The sequence below is a fragment of the Gymnoscopelus braueri genome (assembly GCF_963280865.1).
Source record: "Gymnoscopelus braueri genome assembly, chromosome: 5".
Lineage (NCBI taxonomy): Eukaryota > Metazoa > Chordata > Actinopteri > Myctophiformes > Myctophidae > Gymnoscopelus > Gymnoscopelus braueri.
In genome coordinates, this window is record NC_137606.1 from 28,603,385 (window position 1) to 28,621,503 (window position 18,119).

At 40.2% G+C, this 18,119-nt stretch overlaps 1 protein-coding gene across 1 annotated transcript in view; it reads right to left on the bottom strand.

Moving 5' to 3' along the window:
• The window catches only part of dph1 (diphthamide biosynthesis 1), a 78,481-nt gene extending 60,936 nt beyond the window's left edge, over positions 1-17,545 (bottom strand). Inside the window, exons 1-2 of the mRNA XM_080429631.1 lie at positions 17,474-17,545; positions 12,397-12,546 (exon numbers count right to left, since the gene is read on the bottom strand). Of these exons, the coding sequence (XP_080285757.1) occupies positions 12,397-12,546; positions 17,474-17,534 (211 nt within the window). The 5' untranslated portion in view covers positions 17,535-17,545. The remainder of the gene's footprint in view (positions 1-12,396; positions 12,547-17,473) is intronic.
• Positions 17,546-18,119: the final 574 nt, after the last annotated feature.

Consider the following 18,119-nt stretch of genomic DNA (forward strand, 5'->3'; position numbering starts at 1 on the left):
CAAATCCTCTTTGATTCTATGCCATTAATGCCATAATTGAAGGAATAATTTGTTTGTTTCATTCAACAGGAGCCCACACAAGCATGCAATACAGTAAACGGTCAGCATTCAGGCTTCACCACACAATGAAGTCCATGGAGCTGAGCCCGGTATCTGAGGACAGGGGCTTTGTTTCAATCACCCATGACCATTCAATGCTTCAATGGACACTTAACAATTCAGGGACATTAGATGCAGCACACAAACAACACCGCCACACAGCCATAATTGATAGAATTTCCAAACTCCAATGCCAGGCAGCATTAAACAATAAAGGCTGGGGCAAACTAAACAGCCAAGGCGAGAGGGGAGGAGGCATGGACGTGAGACGGAGTGATGGATGGAGTAGCGAGGAGAGGAGAAGAGAAGAGAGAGCATGTCTTTCTGATGAAAGGTTAAGGGATCACAAAGGGCCCATGTAGACAGACAGAGACAGATCATTACCTGGGAAAGGGCGAGTTTATTAACGGAGAAAGGTTTCGGAGCACGCCACAACCACAGCTGACAGCAGCAAAGAGCTTTTGCCGTCTGTTCTCCACAGCTAAAGGTGAGTCAAATGCTGAGGGGACTTTGTATTAGGGATGAGTTCAGATTTTCGAATATTCAAATGGTTGTACCAGTCTCCAAATCTGATTTTTATATTTCACATTCAATTTAATCTATTTAATCTATTTACATATATATCAATATTTAAAGATTATGTAAGGGATGATTGTCGCCGTGACGGTAGTTGTTGAGAAATAACACCCGACTCTCCGGCTTGGCCAGATGATTAAACACTGAGGCTAAGCCGAGGTGTTTAATCATCCTAAAGGACTACCGGTGCGGCGACAATTATCCCGCTTATTACACGGCTACTTACTAAATAAATTAAAATATTGACCCAAAAGTAACAACAAAACTAAGTATTTCCTTGCTTACGGTAATGACAGTATTCCTAAAGTGTTGCGCTGGGCGTCTGCCCAGTGCAACACAGTCGCCTTGGAAAACAAGGAAGTGTTGATCAAATAGAATAGTTTTGGTTATTGAATCGTCTATTTCTCGCTTCAAATGTTTTCAGAAACATTCTTGAGAGCAATGTTTAGTTGTAAATGAAATGTGTTTGTTTACATAGCTGTCATGTTGGATACAGCATAAAATTCAAGCAACACAGATTGATAAGAAAGAGCAGGTGCTCTGAGGCTTTCATTAGACAGCAGTCTGTTATTGAGCCCATCCCGCTGAATTCAGCGATTGACCAATCAGAATCAAGCATTCAACCAAGCCGTGTAATAAATGTATATATTTAATGAATGGTTTAGTAACATCTGATCTAACAGATGCACATGTTTATGTTGCTGAAAACCAGTTGATAGACCAATGCAATGCTGTTATTTTCATTTATAGTATGGTCTGTCAGCTGGGCCGATTAACATTAGTGAGGATTATCTTAACTTAAACTACCTATTTATGTGCAATATCCTTTGATTTCAATGTTCCAGTCTATTAAAAAGAGTAACTGAATTTCATGGATTTTATAAAACACATACACACACGCGCATGGACACACACACACGCACGGACACACACACACACACACACACGCACGCACGCACGGACACACACACACACACACAGAGTCATAGATAGTTGAGCCATGAAAAGTATTACAATCATTTGTTTAACACACACACACACACACACACACACACACACACACACACACACACACACACAGATAGTTGAGCCATGCCATGAAAAGTATTACAATCATTTGTTTAATTTGTCTGGGAGGACATATTAACCAATATTTGTTATAAAAGCTAAATTACATAGGTAGAAGTTTGGGTTGCGTAGAGTCACCATAAGCTGGGCTCACACACTACAAGATAATCGGGGACATTTTCTGTTGGAAACGCCCCTCCCGACAATCGCTGGCGCGTTTGAGATTATCTGCCCAGATGATTCTGTAGTGTGAGCGGTTCATACAGTAGATCAAATCTTAAACCTCCCGATCTGCTCACAGATACATCGTATATATATATAGTTTATCCCACGATTTTGTAACCCATTTTTTCACCCAGTGCCAATTGCCTATGTAATCCTGGGCGCTACTCTCCCTCTGCCAGCCTGGGGAGAGCCCCGAACTGAGCTCATGCCTCCTTCAATGCATGAGGAGCTAGCAAGCCGCTTCTTATCACCTGACGGGGGGGGGAGTTTCCCCGGTTGGACGTAGTGCGTGGAAGGAACACGTTATTCCAACCAGTTCCTTTTCCCTCCATCAGGCGCCCCCGCTGACCAGGGGGAGGCAGTATAGAGACCAGGATTACTGCATGTTTTTGTGAGGGTACCTACCCTAGGGGACACGGGGAGAACATGCAAACGCCACACAGAAAGGCCCTTTCGCCAACCCCACCTAGGGTGTGGGCACTGATGACGCAGAGGAGAGGACACGCCCCCAGCGCCCCCGCCGGGAATTGAACCCAGGACCTTCTAGCTGTGAGGCGACAGCGCTACCGACTGTGCCACCGTGCCCCGGTAAATTCATTATTGTTGAAATCGATTAGTTAAGTTTCTCTACACAGTCCTGTCTGAAATAAAGCATAAAAACGAGAAAAAAAAAACATCTTCCCAAGTTCCCCACACACACTGACCTCCACTGGCTGGTCTGCAGACTGGTTGATCCTAGAGATGGTATTTAAAACCACATGCCTCCTCCATTAATGCCGGAGGAATGAGCAATCTGAATAGGCTTGTCAGGAAAGCTGGCTCAATCGTTGGGGCTACCCTGGATGGGGTGGGGGAGCTGATAAAGGTGTATATAGCGAGGAAGCTGGGCGTTATCATGGACAACCACTCACTCACCCTCCACAGCGAGATTGTGGGGCAATTGAGCAGGAGGGGAAATGGTAGATTCATCTATCCCTAGAGGAAATACAACAGACTTGTGCTGGACTGTCGGTAGCCATGAAGATTTATGAGGCACACGATGGTCTCTCTGCTCGTTCAACAGTCTAATTAGCTCTGAAGTAACAATAGTTCATTACAGTAAGGACACTATATGACAGGGCCAAATTCGGCCCGTGGGAGTTTTCTTGTAGCCTGGTAAACCCCCCTCCCACCGGAAATCTAATTTGCATTTGATTTCAGGAAGGAGTCTGGGATTGCTCAGGGAGTAAAGCTGCCCGGTCGGCTGCGTGTTAGAACCAATCAGCGGCTGCTAGAGGCGGGATCATCCAATCACCTGCCAAGTAGCTTGAAAAAAAGAAAACGCTGTCTGTCATCGAGTCTCAGATGGAAGTAGCCTGTGAAACAAAATGTGTGTCGCAAGCTTCTTCCATTTGACGGAGTGAGGTTAGTTTTCTTGTGGCCCTGGAACACATTCCATATTAAAAAATAATAATAATCTTGGATGGTTGTACAGGATGACCATTTTGAATGTTTTTCATAACCGTTAACCAAAACTCGTTAACTCTTTGCCTGGATTCTGCTAAGGCTCAGCCTACCATCGACGAGAAAGACGAGATATTGTGTTTTCAGTGGTTTTCCACCAGATGACGACAGACTCTGAATTGACGTCATTAAAAAAAATTAAAGCTCATTTACTTCCCGTTTATTTTCTATGGGGAAATCGCTATATCTCCTTTCCTCTTGCTTTACGGCAAAAACAAGCTGCATTCAAACGGCCACAGCTGTGCAATGGATTATCCCATGTGCAGGGGTTGACACTAACGCCTCCCCGACTGCCCGGGGCAGGTAAATAAAACTTGCAGGCAGGTGGAGTTAGCTTTCAGCCAATACCAGCGCATCTGTGCAGATCAGACGGTAGGCTAAACAACCCGACGTTACCTCACCGCTCTGACGGACAAGAAATAAATATAATCCTTTAAAAACAGCCATGTTCTGTTCCTTTTTTAAACAACAATCCAAAGAGGAAGGTTTCAGCAGCTAGAATCATGACAGTTTGACATTGTTTGAGCAGTTTTTGGTGCGCAAAACTAGTCGCAAGCTCCCTCGTTAAGTTAATTGTGTGCACCCGCTGTGCTGCTGTGCTTGGTGCGCAGATCCCCGCCAGGCCAGGTTGTCTACCCAGGCCTGTGAAATTCATAGGCAGACAATTGGAATGAAATCTGCTAAAACTGACTGATATACTGATACAGAACCATATATAGGCTATATAACGTAGCTGTCGGGTGGAAACCTTGTATGTCCTTAAAAAAAGAACAAAAATTAAAATAGTGAAAATAGCTGATCTACAAGTTCACAATGCATTGTATCTCGACACGTTGGGAGCTTGTAGATCTGCTATTTTACTCTTATAGTGCTACACTCTTGAATGATTTAGTAGGGCATTTATGAACAAACATATTTTCCCATTACAAAACCATTGAAATATGGAACTACAAGGTTTTTGCCCGACAACGACAAACAGAGCACTGTTGGCCTATAATGTGCCGTTTTCACTGTTGCTACACTTAAAAACATAAAATAACAAGTGTTAACCCATAGTTATATTCATAGCTATTTAGATATTTGGCATCAATATTGAGGTATGAAACTTTTTATCGTGCAGCCCCATAATTCACAAGTAGAAAGTAAAAAATGTGTTGAATTGAACGGTAATTCTAATTTTACCATCATTTTATAAAGGACGATTTACTTTTCGGGCAAGTGGGCAAGACCTGTGGGCAAGTAGAACATGACCTGCACTTGCCCGACGGGCAAGTGCAGGTCATGCCTCTGAGACCTTAGTGTCAACCCCTGCCATGTGGGGGGGAAAAAATCCCTCAACTACGACAACCGTGTGCGTGTAATGAGGCGATCTCCGTAAGGACGGAGGTCACAGAGAATATTCCATGATTGTTCAAAGGTACAGTAAAATCGCTCTTTTTCGCTGGCAGCAGTGCAGCAGTGGCACACTTTTACAGTATCACTCTGGCAGTCAAAGGGTTAATGGTTAATAATGAAGGGGCCGTTGTGTGCTATAGTACAGCATGGTGTCCATTGTTATGTGCTATAGATTTGGATTTGAGAAAATAGGAAGTAGGCATTTCAATTTCAGGTGGCGTGTTAAAGGACCACTTTTCATATAATTGGTCCTCACTATGCTTATTGTAAGATTGGACCATTTCTTTCTACTTTCGTCTTAGAATGAGAGCTGTGGGCAGTTCAGAAAGAGAGCGAGAGAGAGAGAGAGAGGGTGATTGGAGTCCACTCAAAACTCAAAAATTGGTAGCTACAAATTGAGGGAGAAGTCATGTAATGGACGAACTGCACTCAAATCTCTTGCTGTACTCTTCCCTGTTGATGTGCCACTGAAAATGTAGGAATGTAGCTTTTGTCAAGCTACCCAACTACATGGTGAAAAAAGTAGCTGAACTACTTGAAAGCTACATAATTCTGAAAGTATCTAGCCACAAGCTACTTGGAAATGTAGGCTAGACACACTGATGGGTGAGATCATTCACCTGAAATAACGGTACCAGTCTCTTTATTGCTTTAACATTTTCAAAAAGTTACAATCAATTAATTATAAAGCGAGGAGAGTTTTGTTTCTTTGAACTATGAAAACCATTTTTTTTTATTTAGATTATTGTACCTTTTTTTTTATACTTAACTACATTTCAACACCAGATACTTTTTTCAAAGTACATTTAGTGTGAGCTAATTTAACACTTTGACCCAAGTGATTTTCTTAACCCATTTAGACCTGAGGCCGATTCTAAAAACGCCTTCTAAACCTAAGTTTTCTGAAAAACTTGTTTTTTTTTTGCAATATGGAAAAAACGAAAATATCTCAATAAAGAATATATTTCATAGAATAACCGAATATCATTTTTAAAATGGTTATAGGGGCAGTATATATATTTATATAGCCCTATTTGCTCCAAGCTGTTTTTTTAATAAAATATAGACCACACCTATGCATAATGTAACGGGTAGCGCAGGTGTTTAGTGGGTAAGGGAGGTGTCCCAGAATAGCAACTTTCGCGGGGGAACGCCCCTTGTCTAGTCCTAAATCCGATATTAGTGGCTTTAGCAACTTGAACCTGGAATAGGGCCCCTTAGTGTCCATAGTGGTCAGCAGGAACTTCACCTGCGTCACCTGAGGGTCTGTATTTAAAGAGTTTTTAATCAATTAAATGCTGTCCCTTTTTCTAAGAATGTCAAGACCAGGTCTCTTCAGTACATCTTAATTGGATGTAATGCATGTTTAGCTTGTTAGGTGGACTGTCAATCAGAATACTCAAGCACAGTGTGAGATATGTGCTTCATTTCTGGATGGCATTGCACTCCAGTCCAGTAATGAGCTTTCATAGATAGAAAGCAATTACAGTGAGTTTTCGCTGTCCAATTTTACAGTTTCAGAATCAGAATTACTGTCATTGCCAGGTATGTTAGCTCATACAAGGAATTTTGCCATTTTCTCCACAAAAAGATAACCATAAAGATGCTACAAACTACTGTATATATAATATGCAATATACAGTACAGTTTGTGTCATGCTGAGGCGAGGCAGTGTACATGTGTATTTGTATTGTGATTCACCTTTAAAGAAACTTGGAAACTAGCAACAAATACAGACAGTATATAATATATCCACATGTTCTCTCTCTCACGCGCACGCACGCACGCACACGCACACACACACACACACACACACACACACACACACACACACACACACACACACACACACACTATTGGCCCATGATCACCTTGAATGTCAGCCTGGCAGTCGGTGTACTGACTGCTGTCATGTTTTGTACGAAGAAACATCCTGTAGAGACAGAGGTGAAAAGGGGCTGCCTGAGATTGCTTGCTGGAGAGCCTTTCAGGACTTGAGCACGGGAGAAGTAAAACCTAGCTATTGGGGGAGGTTTAAGGAGACTGTCTCAAGCTGTCTCTGATATGAGAAAAGGTGAGTTTAAGACTCAAAGCAACCAGCACTTACAAAATATTCCGGACCCCCCAATCAATGTAAAGCTCTTTGGATAAAAGCGCTATACAAATGCACCATTTACCCTACTCTACTCCGTTTAGTGTGGAGGGAACATCTAAGGCTCAGAAGGAGCAGTGTCTGACACTCTTACTGTCATCACTAAAAAACACTAAAAAGTGATTGACAATCACTACAAAGTGATTGATAGAAAAAGGTCCAATTCACATTGCAAATAGCTTGTGGCTTTGTGCAATAACAAAAACAACCTCTATCAAACTAGTGACAAGCATACAATTGTAAAGCCTGAACTGCTCAAACATTTATGCAAATGATTTGTTTGTTTGCACAAATATAACTGTGACTGTGCAGCACTTTCCTCCTAAAACCCCATCCACCTTCCTGAACAGTTGAAAGGTAGCTTTACCATGGGGCACGGAAGCTAAATGGAAGGAATTTGGAGATGTCTAGAAAGGAAATAGTAGCTGTGCTATAACCTTTTGATTATTTACAGTGCAGTCATTGGAAGACCTTCAGAAACACAAACAGTTCCCTTGAAGCGTGTCAAAGCCTCTCCAGGGAAACACTTTCATGGTTCCTAGAGGTACCCACACAGCAAAATACTGAGTGTTCATTTTACTCTGAAAGTAGACTTTCACAGTTAAATTAAGACTCAAGATTTTGTTCACTGTCCACCTATGCTTTTTTTAATTAAATTTTTGTATGTGGAGTCCAGTAACTGCGTTCAAAATGCTACAAATCTGTTAAAAGAAAGCAACCATTGAAAATGGTAATAATGAGGTGAGATACAAATATAAAAGTAAGGTCAATTTGAGCATGATTTCAAGTAGTGGGCAGCTGCCAGGCCCTTTTTTGTCTGTTAAAAATAGAGAAACTCACTCACTGCCAAAAAAAGCATAAAGTATTTTAGGCAGCCAACTGAGCCACCTCCTCCCCACCAGAGTTTCGGTATTTTAAGTTATACTTATTCACAAATAGTTCCACTAAAAGGTGCAGTAAGTGATTTTCTTTTGTCAAAGTAAGTGTTAAATAACTATATTCTGATAGTAATCATTGCTATAGCATGTTTGTTTAGTAAGAGGGGTCTCCCGTCTTCACAGCTCTTTAGCAAACAGAAAATTCATTTTCAGTTCGGGATTCCAATTTTATCCGATCAGGAGAGATAACTCGTACAGGATACAGGATAAACAAGTCAAATTGGAAGTGATGACCTAAAGAAATGACCAGACAAAATTAGAACTGGAACACAAGCTATCAGCTTGAAGCTGACAAATGGGTACTCTCTCCTGATTGGATGAAATTTAAAACCCACATGACATTTTCAAGAGCTGGAGAAATGGTGAAACCCCTGTTACTGAACAAACACTCTATAGCAAAGATTACTATCACAATATAGAGCTTTAACTTGAACATACAAACGTTTTCATATCACTTACCCTACCTTTAATACAAGTATGCATATGAACTTATGAAGGTGCACACAACCTTAACCAAAAACATTATGTACTGTATCAAAACAACCCAAAATATTGTTGTTAACGTAGCCACTTACAACAAAATCTAGACTACTACTGTACCACTGCTGAGATTCTAAGAGTTCAAAGCCTGACAAAGGAACAGATGGACACAAAGGATGGAAAGAGAAGAGGACAGGCAGCAGCACACTCTCCGAGTCTCAAGAGAGATTACGTGGTTTAATGAAAACATCACAGCAAAAAAACAAAGTCAGACAGGCTGTCGTAAACCTAACACCACCCATGGGGACGTGAACATGGACAACAACAACAAAAAGAAAGAAAGAAAAAATAAAGAAGAAGAAGATTCAATTGTCCAGGCATGCCACCTGCAAACTCCCCCACAGCATGAGACTCTATGCATTTCATTGGACATTAGCATTAGTAGTCACTCAGGAACAATTTTGCCTTTCCTCAGCCTGGAGGGAGCCCTTGAAACACTAGTCATGCTCAGCTTCACAGGACATAGCCAAAAAGGAATTATGCACTGACCAATTATTAGTCTTCAAAGAAAATTGCATAAATCCTCATGTGTGAAGCAGGGTCTTTAATTGTGTGCAGTAGGCTAAGATTCCGAAAATGGTTCAAGGAATATTTAAACTTGCTGTTATTTGTGTGGCTGGCTTGGTGTACTAATCATGCTGTTATTGTCTATTAGAGATCCTAAGGGTTTTGATTAAACTGATATTTATGGACATGATAGTGTTTCTGATGGTAAATAGGCTACTGTTTTAGTCTCAATAACATAGCATCTTATGAATATCACTAACAGACATTCCGTTATCTTTCTTAACCAGAAACTTGATGGGAAAGGTTTCTACCCATTCCCTTGGCTGGAAGTGCACTTCTGTAAAATGAATATGTCTGTACACAGTAAATACAGAGTGTTACTTTTAGAGTGTAAACATTTACCCGTAAGGGAGTGTTACTATAATACTCCAGAATTTGCTGTGTAATAAAGATCTGTTCACTACCCCTTTTAGTGTAATGTAATGGTCAGGTCACACTCTGTAGAACATGGTCGCCCTGAGGGAGGGGGGAGCTGTTGAAACTCGGTACCTAGTCTTGTTTTTGGCCATTTAATCAATACTGGCATTTACGTTTTCACTTAAAAACTGAGAAAAATCCACTGTCATCAACACTGAGCAGCAGCACTGGATTCTACTGTATAGTTTTCAGATATTGTATTGATCCCTGTAGGGAAATTCTCTTTTCGGTGTTCACTCCCTCTATGTAGGTCCAAGCAGAGGGTCATTCACAGAACCCCCCTTGGAGCTTGTTAGGGATTCAGTGGTTGTGCAGAAACACTTCATCAGTGCAGAGTACAACTTACTTTAGGGCCTTTCAGTTGGAGAGAAAATGTGCTCCTCACTAGGGATGGGACAATACGAAAATTACATGATACGATTATTGTGGCAAAAATAATTGCGATTACGATATTATTGCGATAATCAAAATATGCTTAAAAGTTAAAATGGCACTTTTGTTAACCACACCCTGCATCCCTATTCTGGGGGTAACGTTCGCCAAAAATGTATCTACAATCTGAACCTTCAATCTAGTTTTGGCGAATCGATTTGTGTAGAGTGAAATAAGAGCGTAACAAATGCGCTCTTTACAGGGGGTATAGAGGGTTTTAAGTGGTACTGAATTTGCAGCTCAACAAAAGCTAATGTATGACGGAGGACAATTTCACGATAAATTAAAATCTCCACGATACAATTATTGTGAGTGTTTTTTAACACGATAAACGATAATAATTATTATCGTCCCATCCCTAATCCTCACTGTACCACCACAAATCTTGTGTTTTTCATATATAAAATTATATAAATATAATTTATAATAATTAATTAATATTAATAAGCAATATTTATATATTTGCTGCACCTCAACTAATGGTTTAATGAATGATATTTTTTACAGCTAATTAATTCTACTGTGTATAGTTTCTCCTCAGTGTGGCTCTTTGGTATCCAAGTTTATTTTGTTCAAGATCTTATTCATATTTCAAATATTAGGCTTAATTCAGTTTTGTGGCCTTCGCCTCTATCTTATTAAAAACAGCTATTGTGATTACGCTAATAAACGCCATGGCGTAAGGTCTTAACTTGCGCTGTGGGGGTCCAGCGCAATGGTCCAATCTACTAAATGCTAAAATGCCCCTAACGTCAGGCGCAACACCTAGCGCTGAGGGCCCTGGAATATTCATGGGTGTTCATGGGAGCGTTAGTTACATAAAACCAATCACAGTGTGTGGTGATACCAAGAACTAGGTAGCGCCTGGCGTGAGGCGCATACCTTAGTGGTGGAAATCAGAAGAGTTGACTTTTCATACTTTTACTGAGGCCCCGTTTAGACGACAACGGCCTCTAGAGAAAACGGCTAAATAAAGTATCAGATGTGCCTTCTGTTTAGACGGCAACAGCGTTATCGGGGGTTGAAAACGCACGCACACACACACACACACACACACACACACACACACACACACACACACACACACACACACACACACACACACACACACACACACACACACACACACACACACACACACACACACACACACACACACACACACACACACACACACCTCTTTCTCTCTCTCTGTCCGCCGACCCCCGCGAGTCCCTGGACCCCCGCGATGCATTCGCTGGGGGTCAGAGAGAGAGAGAGAGGTAGAGAGAGAGGTTGAGGTAGAGAGAGAGAGGAGAGAGAGAGAAAGAAAGAAAGAGAGATAGAGAGAGAGCTGTGATAGGAAGTAGAACGGAGGTGGTTCTACACATGTGTGACTGGTCTATCTGGCAGTGCGTCACACCGCCACCTAGCCACCTGGCATGCACACTACAGCGTTCATTCACTGTTGCGTCTCTGTGTAAACGCAGAATAAAAAGTGAGAACACAACGCCACGTTGCCGTTTTCTGTTCTGATCACCGACTCCTCATGCCCAAGAGACATCTGTGATATATTATCTTGACATACAGTATCAGTTTAATATAGGGATACAAATTATCGATTCATTCATTAATTGATAACCGTATCGATCGATTAATCGATTAATTGAAAAGCAGCGTTTTTTAGGATCAAAAGGAAAATTCATGTCGGAAAACCGAAAATGAGTGCAGAAACATAATTGCCTTGATGTATATAACAGACACACACACCTCCCCTCTGCAGTGCTCTGTGGAGTCTGACTCATTTCTCTCCAAAAGCCCTTGAATATGATTAAGGATTACTGTGATTATGGTAAGCTCATATTTGATATCACACACACCTTACCTGTAACTTACACTAGCCCCCCCCCAAAGAATTAAAGTTTTCCAAACAAATAATATTTATTTATTTGTATTAATTGAAAATAGATAAGTTTAATCGACTAAATTCTTAACAGCATGTGCATGAGACGTTAAGTCTGTACCATGCGCAGAGCGCACCATAAGGAATGCCAGAAGGACGGACTGACAAAATTCTTACTGTACATGACGAGAGGCAGGGAAGCTGTTTGAACACATTAATAAATAAAATAAAAACAGGCGCAATTCCTGTGCGTCTTGGGGACGATATCATAGCACTGGCGCTAATATTAGTTTTGTGCTGGCACAATGGCCACGGAAGATAAGGCCCACTGTCTAAAAATGAAATGACTAACATTGTCAATACCTTTTGACCAGTGCAGAATATGATCGGAAAATTACCAAAGTCTGGCAAACTACTAAAATAATTTGTATTCATTGTTGAAAACCGTGATCCAAGAGGCACAATTAGACGTGCTGCCTCCAGCTGCTAAATGAAACTGTCCAACTTTCATTCCAAGGAATTGGCTGAACAACAGAGCCAATCAATCTAACCACTTTATCAATCTGCCAAATGAAATGTGTATTGGGGGGGAGTGTCCTCACCTCTCTTAGCGTTGGCTTGTCTGACCCTCCACACCGTCTTGTGGATCTCAAAGTTATAATTTGCAGGCAAGGCTCGGATGGCATCCTGTAATTCTGGGTCTTGCAGAATCTCATCTGGAATTTGATTGGCGATCCGTCGTGGTCCTCTCACTAAAATAAAAGTAACTTGCTTTAGCTGCATTGCCCTCTTAAACCCTATTTCAAAGATAGCTGATCTACAAGTTCACAATGTGTCACATTGCAAAGTGTAGTGACACATTGCAAGCTTAGCTTGTAGATCCGCTATTTTTGAAAAAAAGAAAAGAAACAAAGACAGACACTTAATGACATAACAGGTAAATGTGCATTTTAATTGTATTTTCTGTTTTGAGGCTGTAAAGGTTTGTTTACATTGGCAATGTTTGTAAACACTGAGCTAAAACAGAGTTGTATAGAGCACAGAAGTCTGACGTAATTTACTCATCCTACCTCATTCCCCCATTCAGAAGTCCCATAGACTTGTTTAATATCGCGTCAAATAAGAACTGTGTTCCAAAAATAAACAAATGACCCCGGCGGTTTGACTCATATGGATATGAAGCATCAACTGACGGTGAGAAAACGCTAATGTTACTGCGGCCAAATTAGTTACATTTTCGCCAGAAATAGACTTTATCAAATATGAGTGACTGACTATCATAAACGATACAACGACACCTCCCTGACAATATCGGCGGGACAGTTTGTTTATTTTTGGACAACAATTCTTATATGAGACGATTCTAAGATCTCCATAGAGAAATTACTTCCGCAACCCAGAGGATGAACGAGTGACGTCAGGACTTCAGTACTCTATTCCAGAAAGCAGGATTAGCGAGTTTACCGAGGAACTGAGGACTAGTCAGTCCTTAATGATCTATTCCAAAAATAGGAATCACAAAAGCTCCGTCATGTCCTGAAACAAACCTGCTAAAAGTCGGCTTACCTTGATCAACACTTTGACCTCACAGTGGTGTTTGGTCATAGTATATTAAAGGAAGCAGTAAAACTTCTTGCACTTTTGTGTGAACGTTCTTGGAGAACCCAGTGGAATGCTAAAACTATTCACTAGGCTTGACAATGCAAACACGTCATGATTAGATATTCTAGCCAAGAGGAGTACAACCTTGAGCACTATGGTTTTTCAAGGCAATCTGTCATTTATCTCAATAATCTTTAAAACATACACTGTAGTGTCACTCATGGTAGTTTTGTGCTCACTCCAGTACAACCCCTCTGTATTATATATGCAAACAAACAAAAAATAATAATATGCACATCCAATACTTATTTTGCAAGTGTATCTGAAAGAAACTGAATAATATCAAAAAGATATCTGTACTGCAGCTGCAGTACAGACATTTTATTTAATATACTGTATATAACATTTCGTTCCTTCATCAAAGTATGAATTATTTCTTGAGAATGACCATGAGACCCATATAAGTAGGCAACCTCCCTCGCTCAGGACAAAGGACAAGCCATGTTCTCAACAATTAAAATGTACAAATGTATAAAACAATATTTACATAAATTATGTATATTTATTGACATTTACATCATTAACAATTGCTCAAGGTTTGGGCTAATAAATATTACTTTAAAGGAGAATTCCGGACTTTTTTTACCTTTATATGATATTATATTATATCCTAGGACGAGTGGTACAGTAGAAAAAATGCATAACTCCAGCCCGAGCGGACGGTCGCTAAATCGTATTTTAATTGCTCGACGTTCATAATGACAGAAAACTCTCCACAGTGGAGACAAAAACACTGTGGCGAGGTTTCTGTGATTATGAACGCCAGATATAAAAAAAACTAGGGACTCGGGATGAGTAATTTTTCTACTGTACCACTTGTCCTAGCATATAATAATATCATAAAAAATGAATTCTCCTTTAACAACAACATATCAAAGCATCAGCCAGATGCAAATTTATTGTAAAATATATCTATATTTATCCAAAATGTTACATCTTTACAAAACTATACTTCATTTCAGTGCATCTGATGATTATTTGCAAGAGTGGCACTGCACTAGCCTGCTGCAACCCTCCTGATTTCGTGTATAAAGGGGCGTGTGTATAGAGCCGGCGAGAGACGGCGCCTGATCCCATTGGTTCACCGATCTGTCCGTCAACCCCCGCCCCGTTAACACAACATTACGAGCGACACCCACTGCACTCTGGTTGGTTGGGAAATGAAACACTTCCTCATACCCAGTACAGGCTATAGTTGGGCCAGGCTTTTATTTTTTAGCAAAACTAAGCAATAAAAGCCTGGAGATCGAGGCTAGCACTGCACTGACGTACTAGTCTATACTGTTTGTTGTTGAATTAAAAGTAAGTCGAGATAAGACAGGGTGTGCTCTTTAATTAATTGATGTAAGTTCCTCAGATAATTCCATTACTGTGTCATGGTAATTTGTAACACGTTTAGAAATATGGGAATAATGAGATAAACCTATTGTAGATAATATATCTGGACCCCCCCCCCCACCCCCACCTCACTCAAGTTCCTCAGATAATTCCATTACTGTGTCATGGTAATTTCAAAAACTTTTAGAAATATAGGAATAATGAGATAAACCTATTGTAGATAATATATCTGGATCCCCCCCACCAAGTCATGTCCTTTCCCTTTATTGCAGATGAGGTAAGTCTATTGGTATTTTAAATTAATAGTTAAGGGTTCTTAACTGGCCACTGTAAAAAGTCCCCCCCCCCCCCCAACTGTTTACTGTACATATTGTTATGTTTTATTACTACTCGTCTATATGATGTTTTTGCATAGTATTGTATATTTGTCTGTCATTAAATGTTTCGATGAATTGAATACACATGGACCCCAATGGAAACCTAATCCTTAATCCTTTTAGCAGACCTTGTATTGAACAATTCTTTCTGTGCTTTTTTGCAAATTGTTAATAAAGTATTCAATCAATCAAAATCAAAGTGCAATGCCGTTGAATTTTCTCGTTTCCATCGAGTGTAATACAAATTGTAAGCTTGTAGATCTGCTATTTTCAAAGCATTTTTATTAATTTGGAATCTTGTGAAATGGGACATTCTGCATGAGTGCTTTTACTTTCAGTACTTGAGTATATTTTAATGTGGATACTTTTTTACTTTTACTCAAATACGTTTTGAGTACCGGCCTTTTATTTGTAACAGAGTATTTCTACAGTGTGCTATTGGTACCTTTACTTAAGTACAAAATGTGAGTACTTCTTCCACCACTATTTATTTCCAGTGACTATTTGGGGAAAGTGCCAAAGACTGTCATAGATATGCAAATGTCAGACTTGATCAAATAAATCTATGACAGCCTGTCTACGGCTACTAAATTATATATGCTGGTGCAACACCTACAGTATATGGACAATTAGGCACACCAGTGCATCCAACTAAAAGGTAGTCTGAAGTCCAGCATCTATTCTAGACATATAGGCTAATGTAGTGGTGTAAAGTAACTAAGTACAATTACTCAAGTACTGTACTTAAGTACACTTTAGAGGATTTTTTTACTTTACTGGAGTCTTTCCCATTTTCTGTACTTTTACTTCTACTCCACTACATCTCAGAGGCAAATATTGTACATTTTACTTCACTACAATTCTTTGACAACTTTAGTTACTAGTTACTTTGTAGATTCTGATTATTATTACAAACATACATTACCCACTTCAACCCTGTACACATTTTGGCCGATCTACAAGCTCACAATGAGCAACGTTTTTATACAATGTAATGTATACATTTGAAAACATTCTACATAAGGAATACTTTCTACTTTTGGTACTTTAAGTACATTTTAATACCATTACTTTTGTACTTTTACTCAAGTAAATTTAGAATTCCACGATTCCCATATTCCGGAGTATTTCTATTCATTCTATATTGCATTATTGATACTTTCACTTAAGTAAAAAAAATTGAATAATTTTCCCACCACTGCATACTATATACCACCTATAGCTGTAGAATACAACTCTCGTAGACGTATTTATGATTCTGACGTTTTCGATCTACGAGAGTTGTAGGGTTCACGCCCCATGGGAGACAGGGACTTTCTGCACTATGCCCCGTAGACACTCCAAACATGTACAAATTGAAAATAAAGGTGCTTACCCCCAAGCCCCAAATGTTAACTGTCTCTACGCGGTAGTAGTTTAATGTAATAATCCATATCTTTCAATAAAGAAGTGTTTTAATGCCGTCTGTGGCCGATTCTGTCGGAAGTTCCCAATGGGCGGTAGTGACGGGTAGTGACGGGGCGCATCTGGTGAAACCCGGAATTACACTAAATGTAAACAAGAAGTAAACGAGGGTGAAAAAATGGCGTTCGGCATTAAAACACTTATTTATTGAAAGATATGGATTATTACATTAAACTACTACCACGTAGAGACAGTTAACATTTGGGGCTTGGGGGTAAGCACCTTTATTTTCAATTTGTACATGTTTGGAGTGTCTACGGGGCATAGTGCAGAAAGTCCCTGTCTCCATGGGGCGTGAACCCTACAACTCTCGTAGATTGAAAACGTCAGAATCATAAATACGTCTACGAGGGTTGTATTCTACAGCTACATCAGAATCATAAATACGTCTACGAGAGTTGTATTCTATAGCTATACCACCTATGCGCTGTACATCAAATAGCAAAAATAGCTGTAATTCGCCTATTTTCGCGAATGAGATGCCCAGAATCGGAGTTATAACACACAAAGTTGGCTATGGATCATCACACACAGCTTGGCTCTCCTCCTATTATTATTATCATTATTATTATTATTTTATTATTGCGTTCTGTTCTTTTCACTGAATAGAGTTGTTCTGAATTCTGAACAGACACGGTTTACTGGTTTGCTAATGATTTATCAAATGATGCAAAATGTCATCATGTAACTGCATCCGCGCCGTTGGTCGTTCAGAGAAGCGTTTAGTATAGTTGTTGTTTTGACAATAACCTCGTCACAAGGTGTAGCACATCCTCGCGTGGAGAGATACAATAGATCATGATATGTCTGATGTTAAATAGACATTGTGCATCTGTACCTGTGGTCTTCTTAGTAGCAGCAACCTGCGTGTCGCTCAGGGGCGCTGCCATGTTTTCCATGATGTTTTCCCACTAAAGCGTGAGCTCAGAAAGGCATGGCCAATCGAAAGCAGAGGACACTGACAGGCAGGCAGCGGAGGTAGTAGAGTACCGATAGAACTAGCCCTGAAACATGACTGTCATACCATGACAGTCATGGTGCCGAGTCCCCCTGGTCTAAAGTTGTGTTCGATTTTTTCACATTGCCATCTCTCACATAAACATAAACGTTCAGATTTCAAATATAAAGTGCTTACCACCGAGCCACGGATGTTACAAGGCGATGCGGACCACGATAAGTACCCGTATCTCCCGTATTGTTCAATAAAAAGCATTTGAATCCCATCGCCGGCCATTTTCTTTTTTCTTTTTTTTTTGTTTTGTAATGTATCAGAGTGCAATACACCTCCCAACCATTAGTGTCGCATGGTTGAAAGTATCGGAGACAATTTGGAGAAAATGGCCGGCGATGGGATTCAAATGCTTTTTATTGAACAATACGGGAGATACGGGTACTCATCGCGGTCCGCATCGCCTTGTAACATCCGTGGCTCGGTGGTAAGCACTTTATATTTGAAATCTGAACGTTTATGTTTATGTGAGAGA